The following is a 25679-nucleotide window of genomic DNA, read 5'->3' as shown; positions in this document are numbered from 1 at the left end:
ACCCTCTAATGGTGAGATCATTTACAAATATTTTTTTCCATTCCCCTGTTACTGTGCTATTTCAGACCTTGTAGAAGGGTCATTGTTAAAACATGAAGCCTGCCAGAGCATTTTATTGTAACTGTTTTAGAATATTTAACATCTGACTGACTTGAGGAGTCTGTTCATTCAAGAAGCTTTGTCCAGTCTAATCTGGGGAAATGGATTTCAGTGTCTCGTCTTTTCACTCACTTTATTTTCTTAATCACAAGTTTGCTTGTTAGGGTCCCTGACCAGCGTAGGCTTTCTCAGCCATCAGTGCCTTCTCCTGGCACCCATCCCGGGGCTTTCTTAGCCTGGGGCAGTTAGCGTCTGATTCCCAGACGTCAGAATGTGCAGTGCTTAACCTAGAATTGGCATTGCCAAACAAAGCATTTTAAGGTAAATGAAATTTTTCTTAAAATATATTGGTGTTACCAGAGAGCATCTTTATGGATCTTCACTGATATAAAAATCATAGCAATTCTGGATTATAAAACTTCAAAAATGGTACTATTTGCACTATAAAAATGTTGTCTAGCTATTCCTTTTACGCTCAGTTATTAGAAATAAGAATGTGTAAAGTTCGTGTGATCGTTATCAATCACAGATGTCTTAAAACAGGGTAAACATTTAGAATTTTGAGATATGAAAAAATATTTTTTTTACTTCATTTTGGTGGTTCCTTTGTGATTTCTAAAGGCTTTAGAAATGATTTATTCATATTTTGCAAATTTTTTGCTATAGATGCTGATTTTAAAGTGTCATAGGGACATTTATATATATCTGATTTGTCTGTTTTGGGGGTAATTTGTTCCAATTCACTATTTTATTCACTTGAAAGTATCCATTTTAGAGTAAAATTTAGTGGATTTTCGTATATGCACCATGCCGTGCAGCAGCCGCCGCCATCTAACTTCAGAACATTTCTGTCACCCTAAGAGGGTCGCCGTGACCGTGGGGCAGTCACTCCCCAACCCTCTCTGCCTCCAGCCCCCAACAGCTAATGGCCTGCTCTCTGTCCCTGCAGAGACTGTTGGTGCAAAGGGGACCATACCCGTGGCCTTCTGTGTCTCTCTCGGTTAGCGTCACGCTTTTGACGCTCCTCCGCTTCGTAGCGTGCATCGATACCTCCTAGTTTTTCACGGCTGCGAGATGCTCTGTTGTATGCATATACTGCCATTTGTTTATCTCTTCATCATTTGATGGACATTTGGGTTGTTTCCTTTTTTTTTTCTTTTGCTATTATGCATAATATATCTGTGTGCATTCATGAACAAGTTTTGTGTGAAAGTATATTTTCAGTTCTCTTATACCTGAAATTCTTGGGTCATATGGTAACTCTGTTTTTGAGAGGTAGCCAAACTGTTATCCACAGTGTCTTGCATCATTTTCTATTCTAATTTGTCCTTTTTTTAAAAAAAAAAATTATAGCCATCCTAGTGGGTGTGAAATGGTATTTCATTTTGATTTGCATTTCCCTAACAACTAATGATTCTCAACATCTTCTAATATGCGTATTGGCCATTTGTACATCTTCTTTGGAGAAATGTCCATTCAGATCCTTTGCTTTGAAAAACGATTGTCTTTGTGTTGTGGAGTCGTAAGAGTTTTTATGCGTGTCTTAGATACTAAGTTCTTCTCACATAATCTGCAGCATTTTCTCCCGTTTTGTGGGCTGTCTTTTCGCCCTCTTGAGAGCACCCTTTGGTGCAGCAAAGGCTCTGGTTTAGATGAGGTCCAGTTTGTCTGTCTTCCCTTTGATCATCATGCTTCTGGTGTCATGTCTAAGAAGTGGTTGTCTAGTCCAAGGTCACAGAGATTTACCTCTGCCTTTCCTAGTTCTTTAGTTTTAGTTCTTACGTTTAATTCTCTGATCCATTCTGAAATAATTTTTGTGCATTTTGTGAGATAGATGTCTTAAATCAGCTCTTAAGTTCTGTTCACTGATCTGTGTGTCCTCGTGCCGACCACGCTGCGTGTGTTACTGTGGCTTTGTGCTGAGCTTCCTGTTGGGAAGTAGGAGCCTTTGTACTTTGTTCTCCTGTTTCAAGATAATTTTGGCTATTCTGGGTTCTTTGAATTACCTAAGTTCTTTGAACTTAGGGTAGTTTGTCAGTTTCTGCAAAAAAGAGCGAGCTGGGATTTTAAAAGGGATTGCTTTAAATTTGTAGATTAACTTGGGAAGTATTGACATCTTAACAATATAAAGTCTTCTGGTACCTGAACATGAGATGTCTTTGAAAAGTCCTTTCAGTACTGTTTTTTAATTTTCCAATTATTTCTTACACTTCCTTTGTTAAATTTATTCCAAGTATATTTTTTGTGCTATTGTAAATGTTTTCTTAATTTCAGTTTTTTTGATTGTTCACTACTAGTGTTTAGAAATACAGTTGACTGTGTATTGATTGTGTATCTTCAGACTTGCAGAGCTCTTTGTTAGCTCTAATTGATTTTTTTGTGTGGGTAATTTGGATATTTTATATAGAAGATGATGCCATCTACAAATATAATTTTGTTCTTTCTTTCTAACGTAGATGTCTTTTATTTCTTTTTCTTGCTTAATTGCCCTGGCCAGAACTTCTAGTTCCATGTCTAAGGTATATATATTTGGCAAAATTAGAGAAAACAAATATTGCTCCAAATTTCCTGCTGTTATTGATTTCTTCTGATTTCATCCCATATGGTTGGAGAACATACTTTGTATAATTGTATTATTTAAAAAGTTTTGAGACTTGTTTGGTGCGCCTGAAACACTGGTGCTCTGGAGAAGAATGCGTGCTTTGCTCTTGCTGGACAGAGGCTCCTGTGGACTTGACAGCTCTTTTTGGCTTATATTGTTGTTCACAATGTCTCTTCCCCTTGGATCTGTTGTTCAGGTCTTATATCTGTTACTGAAAGGAGGATGTTGGAGTCTCTAGCTGTTGTCGTTGACTTGTCTGTTCCTCCTTTTAATTCTGTCAGTTTACACTTCACATGTTATTTTGGAATTCTGTCCTTAGGTTTCATGCATTTATAGTTGTTACATCATCTTGATAGATCAGCCTTCCATCATCATGTGACGTCCTTTGTCCCCTTAGGTTTCATGTATTTATAGTTGTCACATCATCTTGATAGATCAGCCTTCCATCATCATGTGACGTCCTTTGTCTCCCGTGACAGCTCTTGTCTTCGAGTGTGTTTCTCTGGCGTTTGCATAGCCGTTCCAGCTCGCTTTTGGTCACTGTCTGCCTGGAATGTGCCTTTCCTCATCTTTGTGTTTTTTTACTTTGCTGTCATTTGTTTGTCTAGCAACATTTCTGAACTAATTTTTAAATTTAAAATTGTGAAGTAATTTTTTCAAGTCTGTAATTGTTATGTGTGGCCTCTTGATGTTTTCCTTCGAAGGGCTGAGTAATTGGCTAGTCATTGCCAAGAGATCTGAAAGGCTCAGGACCAAAGACATTGTCCAGGTTTTGCAGAGGTGTGTGTGTGTGTGCACGCGCACATTTTGCACGCTGAGCTGGGCAGTTCACGTGTCTGCTTTAGCTTTCACTTCCTGCCTCTCCAGGCTCTCGCTCAGCCAAGGGGAGAACTCTTCAGGCCTGTTCTGAGTGCGTGCGCAGCATGTTTGTGGTCTTCTGGATTCCCAGGAAGGAATAGGTCAGAGCTAGTCAAGGTCTTTCTTCCCTGAAGTATCTTATACCTCAGCCTTTCCTCCAAAGCTTTCTGGCTGGTCTGTTGCTCAGTCCAGTTGCTGCCCATTGCTTCAGGCAGCAGCAACTAAAGCATCTGCCTTGTCAGTATTTTCAATACAGCACCTTCGGCACTGGCTGAGTTCTGGGGTAGATAAGATAAGGCAGGTGTTGTTTTGAACCAGAAAGGCTGAAATAAATGATTGCAGCTCTGTGACAGTGAGGCCCTTCTGCTCTGATACTGGTGCTGGAAAATGGAGGGTCTTATTTTTAATGCCACCAGGGGAATGGGACTAGGGTAAGTTAAAGCACCCCACATCTTGCTGTCCCTACAAGTTTTCCTGGATTTTCTTGAGGACGTGCTCCCCGGGTTGCTGCAACTTTAATTTTCTGAATTCCAAGAAGGTTGATTGTGACAGTGTTTGTCAGTTTTTTTCATTGCTTTTATGGTGTTCCTTATTCCACCATTTTTACTGATAGCACTTGTGATACTTGTAACTAGTCAGGTGAATTCATAATGTGTGGGGGAAGTAGCATGCCAAAGGTTTTATACGGTTTCATAAAGCTTCGTACTTTGGTAAACAATGCTGAATACTGAGTTAGTGCACTTAGAATCATTAATCTGTTTAAGTGTTTCTTATTTTTGGAATTTAGTTCTTTATACCTTCAAGCTCTCAAGACTTGTTATTACTATTCAGCTGTGAGGGTATGCATAGGTGCTTTCAATTGTCCTTGGGTTCTAAGAGTGAAATTACTTTTGCAAAAGCATTTGGTTATCTTTATTTTGATGCATGCAATTCACAAATGATGACCAACTTGCAACACTGAAGAAAATTCCTCGACAAAGAAAAATATTATTCTCACCACGTTTTCAGGCATTGGTGTTCTCAGTACACCAGGATAGCGTGTGTGTGTTGTGTTGTAAAGGGGATTTTGCATGAATCAGCTCACAGAGTGAATGGTTTGTGTGTGTGTTGTGTTGTAAAGGGGATTTTGCATGAATCAGCTCACAGAGTGAATGGTTTGTGTGTGTGTTGTCTATTTCTAACCTTTTTAAATAATTTCTTTAATGTTAACAATAGAAAAATGTTTTATTTCCTTACCTCCTGTGAATTCCTTTCTTGCTAGAAGCCTTGATAGATTAAGCTTAAACAGGGTGAAAACGCCTAGATGTGAATAGTTAACTTGAGCAGATGGTTCTGCATACTGTGTTTTGCTTGTTTTTTCTTTTTTTATAATACTTTTGATTTTGTTTTAACAAAAGATGTACCTGTTCAGCATGGAAAATGTGGAAGCTAGAGCAGTTATTCCTAATTTTGTTATACCAAGATAGCTACTATAATGCCAGGAAGGAGGAAATTTCCTCTGCCCTTCTAGGTTCTTCCAGCTGGCCTAAGAATTAAATTGACATGATGAAACAGATGAATAGGAGAAACATCAAACCAGGTTTAATAACTGTCTGTATATGGATGAGATCCAAGAAAACTGAGTAACTCACCAAAATGGCTGAAGCCCTTACCTTAAGTACTGTCTTCAACTGAAGACTAAAGGCCGTGGGGTAGTAGCTAGGTGTTTTCGGAGTGGAGGGAGGCAGCTGACACGGAGAGGGAGGAGACACAGGGGTGGTGTGGTGCTTGCCACAGTGCAGAGGCGAGGGGACTGGAGAGGACTCTTATCAGACGGCTTTGCTGGCTCCCTCCCTGGCTGGGCCCCTGGTTTGCACTGTACTTGTCTCAGGCCCTCTAGCTGCATTCTTTTAGACGGTTAAGGGGAAGGGAAGTTCCTCCTGAGTCTTTGAGGCCTTACAGACAGTCACCCTGTGAACCCTCACGCCACAGAGACGGTTCTGGGGGCGGCCACTTCTGTCCTCCCGCAGCAACAGGCAGCCCCGTGGCACTCGCAGCTGAGGGCAGGTGACGATGAGTGGAGGGGTTGCTTGCTGGACGACATGAAGCAACTTCTTCCCTAGCTGGTGTGCTCAGTCATGTCACCCCCATCAGACCTTTCTCCCCACCAGGCCAAGATCTCTAAAGGTGACCTTCATCCTATTCTGTGACACTCTTTGCAGCTTAAAACTGATAGAACCTTTAGTATTTTTAGGTGCTTAAAGCTTTACTCCATGGGTTTCCCTCACCTGCTTCACTGGGCCCTCAGCTGCCTGGATGAGGCTGGGGCTCTGGGTCTGGCACAGGTGTCTGCGCTCTCTCCCACGTCTAATTTGCCACTGGGATGGAGTAAGGAGAACAAAGGGCAAAGGGTCTTCCTTACCTGGCCCAGGTTACAGACCCACTCCTGATTGGCTCCAGTTTGATTTCAGATTTCAGTGTAAGCTTGAGGTTATGATTCAGTTTTCTCCAAATATTTAGCCATTTGTTTTCATGCTCTTTATTAAATTATTGCATTTTCACTGAATAGAATAGTAGCTTTCTTGTCAAATACTAAATTCTTTATAACAGCACTGAAATGCAAAGAGAAGCAATAGAAGTTAACTCTGACTTCTGCGCTTCCAAGGACCCAGTCTCTAGTATTTTGGCGTGACTTGGATTTTTTCGGGGGTGATCTTGCTCTGAGCGAGGTTTGCACTTTGCACGAAACTGCAGAGTCTGGTCTCTGAGTTGCCGCTCTTCGGGGTAAACCGCAGGCCTTCTGGACTCCAGCCTTTCGCCTCGACTGTCTGTGTGTTTCTGTACCAGAATTACACTGTTTTAATTTTTGAGGCTTTCTGGTCTTCTGATTGGATGGTGTGAAGTGTCTCCCTTATTACTTCTTTTTTTCCTTCCAGTCACTGTTCAAAAGTACAGGACAGAGGAGGTTATTCTCTGTTTTTTGTACTAGAAACTTAGAATACCTGTATGAACGCCTCCCCCTGAGACAGAAACTAAAACCTTTCTGAGGTTTTAATTTTAGTTACATTGAGTGGGTAGCTTACATTGGAGGAAATTTTGTCTTTAAAAATATTTTAAACCTCTGATTTAGGAACTGGTACAGTCTTCAGTATTTTAATTCCTTTTTCCTTCTTCCGTCCCTCCGTTCCTTTTTTCTTTGTTTTCTGAATGTTTTCTGAATGTTCCTCTAAAATTCTGTAATATTTTCATTTCTGGTTGAATTTATCCTTAGATTGGGTTTTCCTTGCTGTTTATTATGAATAGGACCTTTTTTTCCCCATTATACTTTCTAGTCATTTTATCTTGAGACACAAATCCTCATTCTTCTTAGGTGGAGATAGTTTTATCATGTAAAAAAACTTTTGTTTAACATAGAGCCAGCACTGCTGATACTGGTGCAGAGCCAAGTTCTTGTCATTTAAGATGTACTTTATTATGAGATAGCTTGATTAAAAGTGCTCAATTAGTAATAAATGGAAAATTCTTTTTAAAATGTCATTGTAAAAGTCTCCAAATGTTTATGAAGCTGCACTTGTTTGTGCTGCGGTTGGTGGTATTGTAGGTGGCCTGCTTAAGAAAACAGAATTCTTGTAAGTCACCAATTTTGATCAGCTTCCTATAAATCATTTACTTATACCATCTTAGAGATGACTTGCAAGTCTCTATGATGTTATCTGCTTTGAAATAATTCTGTCTTATATGTAGGCTTTTGAACAAAGACACTTTTTGACCCATCTATTTATTTTCATTTTTTTCTTTGAATCAGCTCTAGTTTTGAGCTTAGTTTTCAGTACTATTTTCAGGAAGTACTTGTCCTTCAGTACTCGCTTTCAGTACTGTTATCTGATCACCCTCCCACCCCCCCACTCCAGCTCTCCAGCCAGGTCCCCTTCTGTGGAACACGGTCCTGCTGTGCAGACGGAGCTGGAAGGCTGCACTCTTGGCCGGCTGGCGCGCTCTGCCTGTGCTGACTTTAAAGGCGGATGACGACAGCTGACGATCGTTGTCGCATAACCGGCTAGCGCTGTCTTCTCAGAGAGTGCGTCGTGCGTGGTCCCCCAGACATCTGATGCATATCACGGAGACAGTGACTGACAGATTAATAAATTGGATCTCTCTTCATGCTTAAATTATCAAAGCTAATCATTTAAATGAGATGTTCTATTTTAATTAAGGGTTCTGGCATCATAGTTAATGAGACTTGGAATTTCCACCAGAGCATTTAGCTCTTCCTTAGTGATCAGCTTTGATAGTATAATTGTAAGTAGAGCCCTGATGCATGAAGTTGCTAACCTCTCGCCCAGTTTTTATTTATACATATACACGTGAAATGAACGGCCAGCTAACCTTATATATTAGAGATGGACCTTTTATGACAGTGGTAAACAGACTGTGAATTTTTACTTAAACTGACAGCAGTCTTTAAAAATAGAAATTCATACATGAAGTTAGTCATTTAGCTTTTTCTTCTTAAATGGCTTTTGGAACTTCAGCATTATACTCTGATTTTTAGAAGGAAGTATTAGCAGTAGAGTTAGAAAGTAATGATCATATGTTCAGCAACATAATGAATTCGCAGTTTAAACACGAAGGATGTCTGTAAGCACACAATATGTGTGAAGTGGATGCTGAACCCAGGTGTAAGGGTCTCTGACAGAGGAAAATAAGACTTTAAGGAGCAAGCAGTGGAATGCTTTCAGACCTGAGGACTCTGAAATTGAGCTGCATGCCAGTCATTGGTAGAGCTGCCATCTAAAAGCAGCACAATATCCGGCCTGGCAGGAGATGCAGGGAGAAAGAGCAGTCTCTCTAGGGAAAAGTGCGAGCTGGGCAAAAGCAACAGGAAACAAGAAATGGTCGGGAAATAAGAAAAGAAGACACAAACAATGAAAAGTATAACTTACATATTTAAACAGCCTGAGGGCCCTAAGTGTAGGTGGAAATAAAAGGACATTCTCTGTCAAAAATACATGAATTTTTTATAGGCAAGGGATCTTTTTCTCAAATTTTTGTTAGCGAGCCCTTCTTTTTCAATGTACTTCATAGGAGTTTCCGTCTGAGGGGAAACTATCTGAAATTTTGAACTCATTGCCAATGGATTTCATTGTGTTGGGAGAGTGTAATTTCAATTTCCTCAGTTCTGTCTCAGGACGGGGGACCAGGAGGACCAGTGTGGTTCTCCCTCAGAGTTTTATTTGGCAGAGGATGGTATACCCTCGGGGCATGAGGGTCTTGCTTTCTCTTTTTATAGGTTTTGTCTCTTCCCCAGAGCCTGCCCTATGCAAATCAGGGCTAGCCTGGACAGGGGCATGTTCGTTCCACTTAAGGTTCTCACTCAGGTCTGTGGATTTTTCCTTTGTTCCCTTCTCACGGACTTTTCCCTTTGTCTTTTAGCCATTGCCATTTTGGAGTCCTTGTTCCTGTTCTAACTGCCTAACAATTGTAATCAATTCGCGTGCTGTCAGCAGTTTTTTTGTTTTAATTTAAGTAACTTAAATAGGCTTTATATGGCATAACACTTTATTTTAGCAGATACATCAAATTGTTGATGATTGTTAAAGTTGATGGATTATGTTTGGATATTTTAATAATAAAAAGTTTAAATATATTGTCATTGATTAGGACTTTGATGTATTGAAGACTTTAAAGTAAAACTTGGAACGCTGGAATTAGCTGAGGCCTTAAGATCATTTATTCTACGTCTTCCTTTTAAGGCTGTAACAGACGTTAGTTTTGTGCTTGACTAGAACAATAACCACCGTTCACACAGAAAGTCTTTAGAATGTGATCCCCTACGGTTTTTGATTGTGCTGAACACGCAGGGCATGGTAATGAAAAGAAGAGCTTCGTTTTGATTCTGAGAGCTCATCTTCCTCGGGGCAAACCTCGGTAGGAAGGGCACACCGCGCGAGCTGCTGTGGCCGTTCGTTCACGCACTGCCCGGTCAAGGAGAGCAAAGCAGTCGGGAAGGCGGGCCGCTCCACCCAATACCATGAAGTAATAACTTCAACCAAGAAATTTCAGCTGTACTGATTAAATTCACAGTTGACAGTAGTTAGAATGGTTAATATTCTAGAAAATAGGGAATTCAGAATGATCTTAACCATTGGGAGAAAAAATACCTTTAAAGCCGAGTAAAACTAAAGTTGAATTTAGACGCTCTGCATAAAGACAGAACAGTCGAAGTATATGAGAAGGGAATTGATGAGACGGAGCGTTGCCACTTGCCCTTCTCATCCAGTAGCTGAAACGTCCGAAATGCAGAAGTGACCCGGACATTCCTCATTTGACAGTTGAGAGTCTCTCTCCCTCCCTTCCCTTCCTTTCTGCCTCAGGGCAGCCAATCCAGGCCCATTCCCTTCCCCAGCTGACACCCTTGTGGTTCCATCTGTGGTGACGACTCTCACGTGCTTGCTCTACAGGTTCCCGTCTGATTGACCTGACAGTTTCTGCTTGTGCTGGCTTGCATTTTATCCCCCCCAAATCCTGCTATTTCTGTGCTGTTTCTCTCTCTCTCTCCTTTGTAATCTAACCTCCAGTTCCTGATTTCCAATTATTTGTAACAACAAAGGGAAAAGGAAGTTCCCTCCCCGTCATATTGTTGCAGAAGGGGCACCCCTTCCAGGGCCCGAAACTGGGCTCTCGTGTAACTCGGAAAGGAATTGTCTGAGGGCACACGTGTGCTGATGAAGCAAGAGATTTTATCGGGAAGGGCGCCCTGGGGAGAGCAGCAGGGTAAGGGAACCCGGGAGAGCAGCTCTGCCGCGCCGTCTTGGCGTTTATGGTGATGGGACTAGTTTCCGGGTTGTCTTTAGCCAGTCTTTCTGACGCAGTCCTTCCTGGTGGTGCACGCCTTGTTCAGCCAAGACGGATGCCTGTGAGGAGGATTCTGGGAGGTGGTCGGACATGCAAAGTCTCTTTTTGACCTTTCCCGAACTCTTGCAGTTGATGGTAGCTTATTAGTTCCATGTTCCTTACCAGGCCCTCCTGTCATAAAACAACTCATGCAAATGGTTGCTATGGTGCCTGGCCAGGGTGGGCGGTTTCAATCAGTGTGCTTCCCCTAACAATAGTGACTAGAAACTGAATAGCAAATCTGTTATTACAGGGAGAGGGAGAGGGGGAAATGAAAAGCCAGTCCCACCCTGTCATTTAAGATCTAGCATGGAAGTTTGTCTTTTATGTTAGGTTAACAACAGACCTTTCCAGTGTTCTAATGGCCCTGTGTGCTGAACTCATTGGATTCTCACAGTCCTAAGAGCTGCGTACTGTGGCTTATGAAGAGACACACACGGTTGAAGTTTCCAAGAGGTGAAGTCAGTTGCCCAGGGTGATGTTCCCAGTAAAAGCAGCCTGAAGTCTACCCAGAGAGTCTGGTCCTAGACCGAGGCTGGACACAACTCAATCTGCTACGTCCTGCCTTGCTGTTAGGACTGAGATTGAGCTGTGCTCCCAAAAGTCAGGCCAGGAGACTTGGAGGGCACTTGAGGAATTTCTGACAAATGCGTCCTGACAGAGGGCTAAAGAAATTTTTGTGCAATGTAGGGAAGAGAAAAATGTTAATTGCGTCTCAGACATACAAAGGAGTGGTTGAAGAGTAATGAATGTTCTGTTTTCTTTGAAGACGATTTCAAGGAAGACTGCAGTGGGGCCGATCAGGTGCACCTCTTGGGGGTGGGGAGCCCTGTCTTGCCATCGGGTCTGAGGAATAATAAACCGGGAGCTTGTGAAGCACCCACAAGATGAGTCTCAGATGGATGAGTGTGTCCAAGACGGTGTGGTTCAATTGATTGTGGCCGTAATAGCCCCTTTTAATGTTGAGCAGATATGCTTCCTCATGCTTAATTTAATGTCACCTAAAATGTTGATGGAACTTTGGAACTGGAGATGGGCGCTTCAGCCCTATATCTTACAAACAAGAAAGCCGAGTTAGAATTAGATGCGTCATGTGATAGGGCTGCCTGCCAAGGGCCGGACCTGCGTTTGAATCCAGGTCTCCAGACACCACGTCCACAGCTCAGGCTGCTTTGAGAGGGTGTTTCATAGCCACAGAAGAGAGTGGTTTTGAGAATTTCTACTTGATACAGTGAGATTGCTGTGTACATAAGAGAGTAGGGTGTAAATTTCACAGATTTATGAAGTGTCCTTCTTCTTTGTGTAGTATGAACCCAGAGGACCTGGTCGGCCCTTGTACCAAAGAAGAATCTCATCTAGCTCAGTGCAGCCTTGTTCTGAAGAAGCAAGCACTCCTCAAGACAGTCTTGCTCAGCGTAAAGAGCTTCAGGACCATGATAACCAGTCTCCTTTCGCCTTTTCCTCCCCGGAGTCCTGGGTGAACGCCACCTCATCCAGCCCCTACCAGAACATTCCATGCAGTGGATCCAGCAGGCCAGCCCAGCCCAGAGAGTCGGCAGGTGAGACAGGGCTGGTGGTGGCCACAGCCGCAGCACTGACTGGCCAGCTCCCGCTGCTTATGGGCTTTCTCTTCTCCCATTTCTTCCGTTGGCATGATTGTCTTTGAACAGTAGTTAATGATCATTGCTCACAGCTGTGCCTCAGGATTCATATTAATTTAGGACTATATAGGTTCGATATATATGATCTGGAAGGTAAGTAATCTATCAGTATTTGGGAACTGATTATTTTGATGATTGTAACCTGTGAGTGGGTGAAAGAAGTAAGGGCAACAAAAATATATTTCTAAATAGAATCACTTTTGCTTGGGAAGAGCTTGCTTTCGGGATTTTTGTCTCTTTTTTTTTTTCCAGTTAAGGGTGGGAGTTGGTTAGGTCAGTGTCAGTTTTCAGTAGTTTTATTGTCAGTCAAGTTGTGACAGTCACCTGTCAGTAGAGTTTGGCCATGAGAAAGACCAGTAGGGCCTAATATTTTGAGATTAGAAATCCAGAGGTTATTTCTTGTATTCTGATGAGGTAAGAAATCCAAGTCCAAAGAAGAAAAAGAAGACACAGGAAGGCGTTGGAACCGACATGGCTGTGAACGTGTATGGTGGGAAGTCTGAGCACCATTGTCTTTCCTTTGTCTCTTTTTATCTTTTATGTTGACTGTAAAGAAACGTTAAATGTAAAGAATGATATTATTTGATTCTCTGATCTATCGCCTTCTCTCTGTAGGCTGTAGATGTTGATCTTTGTGAACAAGTCTGTAACTGTTGGTAAATTTCTGCCTTGGTAGCATCAACCTTTGTATTTTGTTAATTTTATTCCTCATTAGAGTGTGAATCCATTGTTTCTGTAACTGACCCATTTTGGAGAATGTGCATACAAGCATATTTTTAGTACAAGAGGCATGGTAGATCAGAAAGCATTAAATAGGTATTAGTTTCATTCCCAGCAAGAGACATTGTCACTTTAAACACTCATTAGGACCTTCTGTGTTTAAGCTGCTGTATTTCACCTGGATTGCTTTGTCATTTTCGAGGTCTAGCAAAGACACGCTCATCATATTTGGACTTCCTGAGAAGCATCTAAATTACAAATAAGCGGTGAAAATGTGTTCCTTTTTAGTTGTTTTATTTATTATAATTTATTTTAAAGACAACATCGTTTCTCCTTTTTCTTCCAGCCTAAACTTTAAGATAGCTTTTGGCCAAAATCAGTAAGAGGTTGATGAGGTAGAAATTTCTGAGCAGGTGCCCACGCGTGTGTCACGCGTGTGTCACGCGTGTGTCTTTTCCACGAGTATGAAGTCACCGCTTGCTTCGTTGTGCTGTTCAGTCACTGACTCACGTGTCGTCGTGCAGTCGGTAAGTCGTGTCTCACTCTGTGACCCCAGGGCCTATAGCCCGCCAGGCTCCTCTGTCCATGAGATTTTCTAGGCGGGAATGCTGGAGTGAGTTGCCATGTCCTTCTCCAGGGGATCTTCCTGACCCAGGGATAAACCTGGGTCTCCTGCATTGACAGGAGGGTTCTTTACCACTGAGTCACCGGGGAGGCCCGTTTTCGTCATTGCTAGAAGACAAATGGGAGTGCCTTTAGTTGAGGGAACACTTACCTAAGGGATTCCCAGGCAGCAGTAGCGGTAAAGAACCTGCCTGCCACAGCAGGAGACGCGAGGACCTGGGTCGGGAAGATCCCCTGGAGAAGGACATGGCTGCCCACTCCAGTATTCCTGCCTGGAGAATCCCGTGGACAGAGGAGCCTGGCGGGCTACTGTCCATGGGGCCGCACAGAGTCAGACATGACAGAGCACACACACACACACACACACACACACACACACACCCCACTCACACCAGCTCAGTGTTTAAAAACTAATTCAAAAATCACCAATATCCTGTAGCACACCTTCTGGGCTCAGCACATGTGTGTGTGTATATGTATTTATTTTATGTTGTCTTATTTTACGTGTAGAGGAATGTAGCAATTGCCAGTAGTAAATCAGAAGGAAAATTATCACCACTTGGGAAAGTTCTTTCTAAAGTTTGAGACTTATTTCTTGCGTTGAAGGAAACTGTTTGTATTAATGTTGGTTTGGAATTTAAAGGAGGTCATGACATGGCATCAATCAAGATTGCCGGGAGAAATATCAATAACCTCAGATATGCAGATGACATCACCCTTATGGCAGAAAGTAAAGAGGAGCTAAAAGCCTCTTGATGAAAGTGAAAGAGGAGACTGAAAAAGTTGGCTTAAAGTTCAACATTCAGAAAATGAAGATCATGGCATCCGGTCCCATCACTTCATGGGAAATAGATGGGGAAACAGTGGAAACAGTGTCAGACTTTATTTTTGGGGGCTCCAAAACCACTGCAGATGGTGATTTCAGCCATGAAATTAAAAGACACTTACTCCTTGGAAGAGAAGTTATGACCAAACCTAGATAGCATATTCAAAAGCAGAGACATTACTTTGCCGACTAGGGTCCATCTAGTCAAGGCTATGGTTTTTCCAGTGGTCATGTATGGATGTGAGAGTTGGACTGTGAGGAAGGCTGAGTGCCGAAGAATTGATGCTTTTGAACTGTGGTGTTGGAGAAGACTCTTGAGAGTCCCTTGGACTGCAAGGAGATCCAACCAGTCCATTCTGAAGGAGATCAACCCTGGGATTTCTTTGGAGGAAATGATGCTAAAGCTGAAACTCTAGTACTTTGGCCGCCTCATGCAAAGAGTTGACTCACTGGAAAAGACTCTGATGCTGGGAGGGATTGGGGGCGGGAGGAGAAGCGGACGACAGAGGATGAGACAGTTGGATGGCATCACGGACTCGATGGACGTGAGTCTGAGTGAACTCCGGGAGATGGTGATGGGCAGGGAGGCCTGGCGTGCTGCGATTCATGGGGTCGCAAAAGTCGGACACGACTGAGCAACTGAACTGAACTGAACTGATGACACGGCTGTATTTCTCCACAGTTGCAAGCCTGAGAGCAAAGGTCATGCTTCTGACCTTTCTGAACTTTGGATTCCCATTTTGGCACTGGTCGCTCTTCCGGCTCTTGGTGAATGCCTGACTGCCGAATAAGGGGAACATGAGGACAGATCCCGTGCGATCGCGGAGGTGGCCGGTCTCAGTGTGGGGCCTGATGCCTGACGGCGCCTGCAGTGAGGGCGGGGTTCATTCCCCGCCACTGGGTGTTCCAGTTCGATTCTCTTGTCCTGGTGACAGAGCGTACTTTATCAAGCATTTTCTTTTCATAAACAGATGAAAGTTAAAAATTAGGTAGAAAAATGTATTTTGGAAAAGAAAAAAGCATTGGTTGCCAAGTTAGTAAAATTCATAGTTTTGAAGACTAGTTTGTCTCATCTGGAGTACATGCAGTCAGTCAGACTGGCAGACATCTCTACTTTCATGGTTAGATAAGCGGGGAGGCATGTAGGCATTAGGTTAAACTGCCGCTGAAGTATTATTTTGTATGTATTATTTAATTAAAAACATTCTAAACTCTGATGGTCATGAAAATGAAAGCATGGTTAAGTAAGAAGGCTTGGTAAATAAAAATAGTTTTGAACAGCCAATAAAGTACTTATTTTGTGTATTGGGCAGTGCAAGACCCTTCTATATTGAAATGTTTGTTAAACTAATGCTTTTAAAAGCAATTGTTTTCATTCACAAAATGACATTTAGACAGGAAAGGTGATAAATGTTCCAGAAAGCTGTTAAATGGCTTAAAATAATTTTGAACAATTTGTCAATTTTTAAAAGTTTTAAAATAGTAATATGAAATTAGCATACTGAGTCAGTGAAATACTAACACTAACCTTTCCAATCCACAAACAGGTGATAAACGTAGGGGAAATGTCCATAAATAGCAGTAATCAGAGACGTGCAGAGTAGAACTGTAAGATAATTATTTACTTATAAACTCGGCTAAAGGTAAATAGTTAACACTGGTGTTGTGATGTAGTAGAGAAACGGGCAAGGTTTCCCACAGAGTGATTTGGCCACAGTTACTGTAGTTGGCACTGTGTATCCCTGGTGGCTCAGCTGGTAGGCAGAGAATCCACCTGCATTGCGGGAGACCTGAGTTTGATCCCTGGTTTGGAAAGATCCCCTGGGGAAGGGAACAGCTACCCACTCCAGTATTCTGGCCTGGAGAATTCCAGGGAACATACAGTCCCTGGGGTCGCAAAGAGTCGGACACGACTGAGTGACTTTGACTTTCACTCTGATGGTTAGGGTGTGTTTAGCTTTGTAAGAAACCAGCGAACTTCCGCACCGCTGTGCCTTCCCACCAGCAGAGAACAGGAGTCCCTGTTGCTGCGCGTTTCACCAGCATTTGGCAATGTCAGTGTCCCAATGTGGGCCATTCTGATAACTGCTCAGTGGGGTCTCATCAGATGGGGCTTCCCTGGTGGCTCAGCTGGTAAAGCGCCTGCCTACAATGCAGGAGATCTGGGTTCAATCCAAGGGTTGGGAAGATCCCCTAGAGAAGGGAATGGCAACCCACTCCAGTATTCTGGCCTGGAGAATCCCACGGGCTGTCACGAAAAGTTGGACACGACTGAGCAGCGTTCACACACACATGTACTGTATGGCACTTTTAGGAATTTATCTCAAGGAAACAGTTATGGATATTTAGGAAACTTTATCTTTTATAACATTTGAAAAGTGAAAAATTAACTGCTATCCAGATTTCTAAAAATGAGAGGTTCCTTTAAAAAGTTTCGAAATGTCTGCATTATTTGACATCCTTAGGGAAAATGTACCAATAGGTTAAGGCTTAGCTCTGATATTTGGAAATCTGAATGGCTGATTTTCTTCTTTGGCTTCTGTGTGGTTTCAAGTTATCCTCAGTGACTATGTATTATGATTATCACTCAATATAATGGTTAAATTTTTAAAACATTGGAAACAAAGTCAGTGTTCACAGCAAATTACGATGCAGTGGGCCATGAAGTGAGTTAGGAAGAGTGGAGTCAGTATTAAAATCAGGCAGATTTCAGGAGTGTGAAGTGGCGTTCACTGTGCTGCTCTCCCTTGATTCCATTTTTACTTACATATCACAAGAAAAGGCGGCACTTTTAAGAAACAGAATGTGATGCTGCTGCTCTTCGGTTAATAATAGAAGCTATCTCAACCAGACGACTGGCTGGAGAGCTCATTTTTATTTAAGAAAGAACTTTGCTCCCATTTTCAGACTATGAGTAGTTAATAAATATCAAAGTATACAGTTAAATTAGTTTTTTGAAGCAGACCTTCAGACTTGACCTTCAGCTTTTAATATGTCTAGTTATTGCAGCTCACATAGTTAATTTTTTTCAAGTGTTTCTGAGATGGAGAAGTTTGCCTAGATATGTTGTGATTTCAGGGTTGTGTGGCAGAAGCCGCCTGTCCCTGAGTCCCTGGAGATGAGAACCAGCAGACACGGAGCTAACGAGGCGCCTGGGCGTTGCTGGGCTTGCCCCTAAATCGGTGTTCCTGTTTTCTGCTTCTAGCTCCACCCAAGACCGTCAAAGCCCCCGTGGAGCACCTGAAGCCTGAGAGCCTTGAGGGGCCCGGTTCCTTCGATTACAGCGTGCTGCAGCATCTCGGCCAGTTCCCCCCGCTCATGCCCGCCAAGCAGGTCGCCGAGTCGGCCAGCAGCGGCAGCCCGCAGAGCTCCGGGGGCGGCAAGCCTGCCATGTCCTACGCCAGTGCGCTGCGGGCCCCGCCAAAGCCCAGGCCTCCGCCCGAGCAGGCCAAGAAGAGCAGCGACCCTCTGTCTCTGTTCCAAGAACTCAGCCTGGGGAGCTCAGCCGGCAGCAATGGCTTCTACTCCTATTTTAAGTAATCCCTTTTTTCCTCCAGGGAGAATGTTCTAATTTCTGTATCAGTAGAGCTAAGGTAGCCAGCCTTCACCTGTAGCTGCACAGTTTCCTTTGTTTTCACGTTAAATATGTTCTCACTTAATTGCTTTGCTGCTAGACTTGCAACTAATTTTTTTAAAGTATATTCCATTATTTGCATTTTTGACGTGAGTCAGAATTTTGACAGCTTTTATGTGGAATAAAAAAATATTTTTAAATTTGTGTATTGTTATATATGTTTGCATCAAGCTAGCAGCTAAGAAGTTAATTGTGCAACTATTAAAAAAAAAAAGAAAAAAAAGTTTGTCTAAAATGTATTTAAAGAGAAAAAAAATTGTAAGTAGCATTTACATTTATTCAATAATATTACCATATGCTGGGTTTCTGTACCAGAAATGGCCAGTTGATGTACAGATGTATGTTATTTTTGCTTAAATTCATTGAAAATTTTTTAAAATAAAGGGGCAGCATCTTCTGAATACTTTTAAGTTTCATCAGCTTTTTTTGGTGGCAAGATGCTGCCCTTGAAAACTTTTATAGGTTTAGACTGGATGACGCGCTGTCGTCCTCTCCATCCACCGCAGGACAGAAGCAAAGGCATTCTTTGCAGGTGTATGTCCTACGCCACAACATGGGCATACATAGTTATTTTTTGGACAAGCTACTCTTCAAGCTTGTTTTTAATGTTAATTTGATAGTGTGGTTTTTTTTAAACAAATCATGAAGCTGAAAAATTTTTAGGATTGTTGGTGCTTAGTAGACTTGATAACTATTTTAAAAATGCGTGAATTTAGTAGAATCTTTTCTCCCCACTCTGCATGTGTGGATGTCTGTAATCTGCCCCCCCCCCCCCCAGTGGTATAAAGAACTGTGCCGCTCTAAGGTGTCTTTTCCCTCCGGTAAAAATTTTGGTACCTTATTTGATGTTTACATTAAAATGTGACATTATACATGGCAAATTCAAATATTTTGCTAACTGTTTTGTTTGAGGAATATCATTAAAGAAGAAATATAATGTTTATCAAAGATGTATCAAAATTCATCAAAATCTGGGGCAAAAACTACCCTTGTTTCTCGTCTTTCAATTCTTCTGGAAGAACCCCACTGAACTTGTACAAAAATATAAAATTTAAACAGCTCTCCTAAATATTCTACATTCTAGACATTGTTTTGAGTGAACTTTGGTAAAATCCAAAGAAACGCGCTGACCCTCTTCAAATGTGTGGTCTTGTGACACTTTTGAAGCAAAGCATGTCCGTATTGTTTTCCTGACCTAGTAGTACTACTTTTATATTTCAGAGGTGTCTTGAAACTACAATATAACCTTTTTAAAAAAATAAAATAATAGGATAAGGTTGGGAAGCATTGCAAATCCTGAATGGATCCTGAAGATCCGTTCAGAAATAGTGTTTTGGAAGGCTCCTTTTGAGTAGGCCATCGCATACTCGCAGTCCATTTGCAAAGCAGCTGAAAAGCAGAGGGATAAAGGAGGACTTGTGCAGCAGGAGCTTGGCCGCAGCAGCAGCCCCTGGAGCCGTAGCTCAGGAGAGGAGGGGAGAGGGCCTCCGGTTGGAGGTGTCCAAGCCGCAGGACCAATGGGGAAAGCCTCTTCTGTCCAGAGTGTGGCTGGCTTGTGTGTGGCTGCACCGCAGAGGCCTGGGTGCTGTGTGCAGTGGCAGGTGTAGACGTGTAGACGGCACACGTGGTCACGGTTAGTACAAGTCACAGTTGGAAAACGAAGCCAGCAATTGAACAGCACCTCAGTTTCTCTGCACGATGTCAGATCACCACATTCAGCGGTGTTGGATTTTTCTCAACATAACTTTAGTCATGAAACAAGAAGAAAAAATTTTGCTGCATAGCTGCGTATTTCCAACTTGGTGACAAAACTCAAGATAGAGCCCAAATGAAAATGAGATCCCCCTGGCGTGAGGGTGTCTGTGAAAAACAGCGTTCTTGTCGGTGAGGACCCTCCTCCCCCACAAGTATCCAGGACTGCGGCACAGCTGGGTGAGTGGTCGAAAGTATGTTGGTGAAGACAGCTGTCGCCTCAGGGCTGTCAGTTAAGCCTGTGTCATGAAGCAGCTGCCTAATTACCTGTTTTCCATAGCTGAACCTTTAAAAAGTACTAGTTTTAAAAGTATTTAAGTGTGCCCACCCTACCACCTTATATAAGTATGTTGATGATGGATGCTTTGCGTAAGGAAGCTTGGGTCATTGTGACTTCAATGTGCTAAGCAGTTATTTCTGAAAAACTAAAAAGAATAGCCACTCCCTAGTGCACTGCTGTGCTGAGCATGTCGAGCGGTCCTCGTTTCCTGGTCGTTCCTGCAGCCAGTCAAGGAGTCATGACGTTGTTCCCATCCAGGACTCTCTTAGATTCAGCCTCAAATGCGTACTCCAGCCTCTAACAGGCTTAGTCCTCAGCTTTCCTTAATGCCGTATTTCCAGCTGTGCTTTGAGTATTATGTATGTGTGATATCTTGTGACAGTTTCGAGGAAGTCTTAACTGCAAGAATCATTGCAGGTCTCCATTGCAGTGAGGCGTGGCTTCTGAGTACCATTCCTGCTCCTGGGTCTGACTTGGGCAGCATGAGCAGGCGCCCACGGATCAGACTGATGCAGTTGGTGGTCGGCCCCCTTGTCTGCGGGGCCCGTGGTCACAGAGTCGGCCAAGTGCAGATCAAAGATGCTAAAAGCGATCCCAGAATGTTCCAGAAACGAGCACTTGGACTCGCCAAGCACTGGCAACCGTCCACATGGCATTGATATTGCATCAGGCATTATAAGTGATCTAGAGGATGACTTAGAGTATATGGGAGGGTGTGTGAGTTACATGCAAAAACCGTGTCATTTTATAGAAGGGACTTGGACTCTAGCCCCTGCAGATACCAAGGGATGACCTTGTTTCATATAAAGGTTCAACCTTAGTTCAGATGGAACTTCCTTATTTTTAAAGCTTGATGTTACCTCTGGGATAATACCAAGTGTTACCAACTTCCTTCTCCTGCAATACAGATTTCTTCAAGTGAAGTTAATTGTTCACATGATGTCTTTCTGCTTCTTTGTTCTCTGTATCACTCTGAAGTTTCCTTTTCTTTTGCCAGAACTATTTTTTATTCATTTTACTTTTTAATTTCAGTGCTACTGAGGTTTTTTTTTTACATTAGACTTCTTTTGGATGATAGAATTTGTAGAGTTTTCATGCTAATTTTTTTTCCTCATCTAAAAATGAATTTCTATTAAGATTTGAAGAGTTTCATTCGCTGTAACATGGATATTTCTGGTGTGTTTTAAAGGGGGTTTTGGTTGCTATTTTGGCATTTTGGCTTGTGCTTTGCCAAATTGTTGTAGCAGAGCTTGGTTTTTGATTAACCAGAAGTTAATTATTGACCATTTAAACAACATAACCTTCTTTTTCCTTTTCTCAGACAGGTAGGCTTTCTTTCTATCTGGGTCATTGTATGTGTGAAATAACAAACTGCCTTGTGTGGCTTTATTCATCAAAGATTCTAGAATAAGTTTGGGTTTGATGTAAACATCAATTGGTCTTTTTGGTTCAAAGAATTTCAGAATAAGTAAAATAAGCAGAATTCCCACTGAATAAGCATTACCTAATTAAACATAGCAGTCTCCAAGACCTACTTGTGAAAATAGTTTCCGTGTTTATGGAGGCATTGGAATTGCTGAGAAAGTTAACCGAATTTCCTAACTTGAAATAATTAATATATAGTGTTACCTTGCTCTCGTGTAGTTGATTTTACATGTTTCATATTTTCCATGTGTGCACATCTGAGAGCAAAGCTATAAACATGTAAGAATTCATCTCTAGCCACCTTGACCAAAAAGAGCCACTTTGCCTAAGAGCCAGAGTGTGAAAACCAGTTTCAAGATAAATGTTAGATTTCAGCTACTGTCATGAAGATTAGATTTACTGAAATCATCATTTTAATAAGAGACACCTGTTATCCTTAGCATTTTTTTTCAAACTGGAGTTGTTTTTAAAAAGAGAATCCAGAAAAAACCTATAAAAATACAAGATTAAAACTTTAAATATATTGAAAGATACAAATTGCTACCTTAAATGTTACTTAGGCTATCTGGTTTTTCTTCTAGTTCCACAAAGGTAGTAATTTGTCTTTTGTAAGATTTACCAGAGATGTTTCTTGCTAACCATCCCTTTAAAGTAGGAGAACCCTCAATTTCTAGCATGACCCTAAGTGTTCCTAAATCTCAAAATAAACGTTTGAGTGGATCTGATGGTTTGCTCCACTCTTTGCCACCTGATCCACAACTATTTAGCTCTTAGAAATAACGGATAATGTTCTAACTATGATTTCTTGTTCAGAATATCACTCAGTGATGTCCGTCACACACTATAAAGACTTCAGGAAGTAGCGGCATTTCAGCCGCCAAAGTGCACCCTGTGCTACGGCTCTCAAACTCTCCCTCTGCTCGAGGTTGGATATTTATGTGCTGAGATTTCACTGTCAAGCTGCTAAATTCACACTTAACTACTTTCATACCTGTTTAATAAGCAGTTTCAAGACCACTGTTACAAGGAATGAATCTTACTAACATTTTTATAAAACACATTCAGGAAATGGCATTGTTATTCCTTTAAATTAGAATATCAGATTAAACAATTACAAAAATTTTAATGTATTTAAATTTTTTGAAGTGTTTGAAAATAATCTACTTTGGAATAAATGTTAAGGAAATAGTCACAGGAGTTTCTAAATTTCTTTGAAAGGAGGTACCTAACAGAAGAATCTAGACTCAGTAACGTGAACTGTGGTTAAATCCTAAACTCAGTTTTACAGTGTTAGTCTAAAGCTTTTAAAACGGGAGTGTTGAGAAAACCCAGAGACATGCATATACTTACAGTTCCAGTAATGCGTTAGACCAGACTTTATTTGCAATTTGTTCAACAGAGAGATTTTATTTTGATACAAATATTAAGCATAGTAAGTTTTATATAATTCTATAAGTTCATTAAACAATATTATGGACTTTTCATTATATTCTTTGGGAGTCTTTTAGCTGTTTCTACACCTCATATGAGGTGTCTTTTGTATTTTATTTTACATACTAGCATGTGACTGCCTGCCTTAGAACTATGTATAGGAGAGGAAACCAATATTAAATTTTTTTTGATTTTTTGAAATAAATTTTGCCATTAACTTTTTCTTTTTTTTTTAATGTCTGAGCAGTGGAGGGGAAGGGGTGAATTCCATAGGTTTCCACACAGAATAGAAAGAGTCTCTGTTTACACGTCTGTCCTGACTGAGTAGGACAGAGCAGTGGGTCTCAGAGTTGAGCGCCTGCGTCAGAATTGTCCAGGAGCCTTGTCAAGTACAGGTTGCTGGACCCACTCCCGCCACCTCTGACTCCAGGCTGGGGCCTGGTCGTCTGCATTTCCAAAAAGATTCAGACAAGGCTCAGGCTGCTGTCCAGGCAACACACCTTGAGAACCACTGGTCGAGAGAAAGTCCGAGGGTCTTTTTAATCATGCATGTATTTATTCAGTGTGCAAAACTGATCTCTTGAGACATTTTTACAATTCGGGACGTTCATGGAGAAAGACCTTTGGAGCCAAGAGCCCTCTGGGTGGGGGCCGCCGCCTCTCCCCACCAGCACTCGCCCTCTGAGGCCTGTGCTGCTCGTCCAAGTCGGGGTGGGAGTGCTCTCATTTCTAGGGTTAGTTTGGTTTCCTGTACCCTGCAGCCTGGGCTTTTGTCTAGAAGCCAAGCGTTTGTTTGGAGAGCTTAGAGTCAGTCTTGATGCTCCGCACACAGAGATGAGCATTGTGGTAGGAAGCCATCGGCCTGGCACGGGAATGCCCTTTGCGTTTATGGAGGCCCTAAGTATCAGAGGCCCCAGACTAAGATGGCAGTGACATTGAGCATGGAAAATAATAGATAATCCCCAAATGATGTCTCTGTGGTTTTCATGTTTTGGGGGATGAGAGGTGAGGGCAAAGGATTTGCTTTTCAAATTATGTGTTTCTCAGGTTAAACTTATTTTGGATTCTTTGCCAATAGGTGTTAGGGGAGCCTGCAGTATTGTTTAGGGAAGAAAATTGACAATTGTCTCTGATTTCTCTGCTCCCTTAAAAAAAAATTTATATACGTTTGCAAGAAACAGTCTAGAGGAATCCACCACCTACACAGCATGAGTTATTCATAAACTATAGGCGCACGTGTATGAGCAAGATATTTCTGAGAGAAACTGCCTATGATATAATAAACCTACAGGTCTATGGATATTTTAAAATTTGTGTGTTATTGTCGTTAATATTCCCCTGGAGTGGCGCTTGAGAGGTATTGGTCTCTGCCTCTGGTTTTTTGTTTGGCTTTGAATTTACTGAGACTAGAAAGAGAGAAAAAATTATTTTTAAGGTAATAGATTATAGAATGACTTAGATGTAGACCATATGATAAGCAACCTAAAACACACAGCTTTGGAATTCTTAAAACACAGTACTTCCTCCTTGAAAGGCTTGATAATCTTTGGTGGGACTGTTCGTATGCTCAGCACAGGTTACTGCATTCAGCTGCAGCTCATAGGGAGCTTCAGTCTATTTATCCTTTGCTTTGCACGATGCCTTGGATGCAGAGACCTCTCTCTGTCGTTCGTTTGGTCGGGGGGCTCTGTCCAGGTTGAAGTCCTGAAGGTCAGCTACACCTGAGAATGCTTCTCAGCCCCCACCCCCAACAGAGGACGAGTCAGGTTTTCATGTATCTAGACCATGCCAGCTTCTCATAGCCCGTGTGTATGACAAGTACTGTATCCGCTTTCTGTGCCAGTCATCCAGTCTGATTCTCTGAAACCCACGAAGGTACTGGTTAAATGTGGTAGTTATATCCTAGGTAAATAGGGTGAATACAATACCTCTCCTCCAAATTATAAAGGTAATGGATTTTGCATTTTATTGAAGGCTTCATTAGTGACACAGTGTTTTTTTTTCAATGCTTCAAGAATACAGTTCTTATCTAAACTTGTTCAGCTAACTTCATACAGTCATTTAGCAAATTCATGCAGGGTCTTAGTTTCACAAGCCTTCCAAAGGAAGGCTACATAAAACTGATTCCATCCGTTTCCGTCTCTTCAAAAAGTACCAGCTGTACAGCCATCTATCTAATTAATCATAATTTATGGCAAAATTATTATTTTTTTCTTTGTGGTTAATGATACCTCATCTGAGAATTCTAATGCCTAAAGAGTTTATCCTTAAAAGTAAAAATGACTTTGTACCATAAAATAACCCCAAAGCCACTCTCTAGGGTTTTTATTTCCTTCTCTTTTTTGTCATTTTCTTTTAAAACTTAGTTTTGGAATTAGTTTGGCCACATTGGTTCCTTAGAACAAGGTTTCAGTTCGGAGTCTACAATTCCTACATTGCGATCATTGTCTCAGTGAAATTATTTTGTTTTAAAAGATTCATGGTAACAAAATGTATTTTACTGCTACAACTAAAATGTATTTATAATAAAATGCCTTTTTAATGATTTGGAGATCTGTTTATTATCTGTGAAACGCTATTCCCTGCTTCCTTTGAAGATCAAAGGTCTGACAGAAGTTAAGCGCGGCACTTCGATTTTATTCATGATCTTAATCAGTAAAACCAGCTAAAGTAACAGAACTGAGTATTAATTTGTAAAACTGTGGCTCTAGTTTTCAGAAATTTGCAACTTAAATCTCTAAACTTCAGCGGTAGTAAGGGCCTGAAGGCTTCAGTTAGTTACCTGAAAGTTTAAAGATCTTCAGCCCTTTTCAAATTAAAAAAGTAACCCAGATGGCTCAGTGGTAAAGAATCCTCCTGCTAATGCAGGAGACGTAAGTTTGATCCCTGGCTCA

At 41.7% G+C, this 25679-nt stretch overlaps 1 protein-coding gene across 17 annotated transcripts in view; it reads left to right on the top strand.

Annotated features, from left to right (window-relative positions):
* Nucleotides 1-25330, top strand: part of HELZ (helicase with zinc finger) — a 154473-nt gene extending 129143 nt beyond the window's left edge. For all 17 annotated transcript variants that reach the window (XM_060395908.1, XM_042256542.2, XM_060395909.1 and 14 more), the window contains 2 exons: nt 11739-11991; nt 17469-25330. In XM_060395908.1, the coding sequence (XP_060251891.1) occupies nt 11739-11991; nt 17469-17803 (588 nt within the window). In that variant the 3' untranslated portion in view covers nt 17804-25330. The remainder of the gene's footprint in view (nt 1-11738; nt 11992-17468) is intronic.
* Nucleotides 25331-25679: the final 349 nt, after the last annotated feature.

Source organism: Ovis aries, chromosome 11, assembly GCF_016772045.2.
Source record: "Ovis aries strain OAR_USU_Benz2616 breed Rambouillet chromosome 11, ARS-UI_Ramb_v3.0, whole genome shotgun sequence".
Classification (NCBI taxonomy): Eukaryota; Metazoa; Chordata; class Mammalia; order Artiodactyla; family Bovidae; genus Ovis; species Ovis aries.
This window is presented reverse-complemented; position numbering and strand designations above follow the sequence as displayed.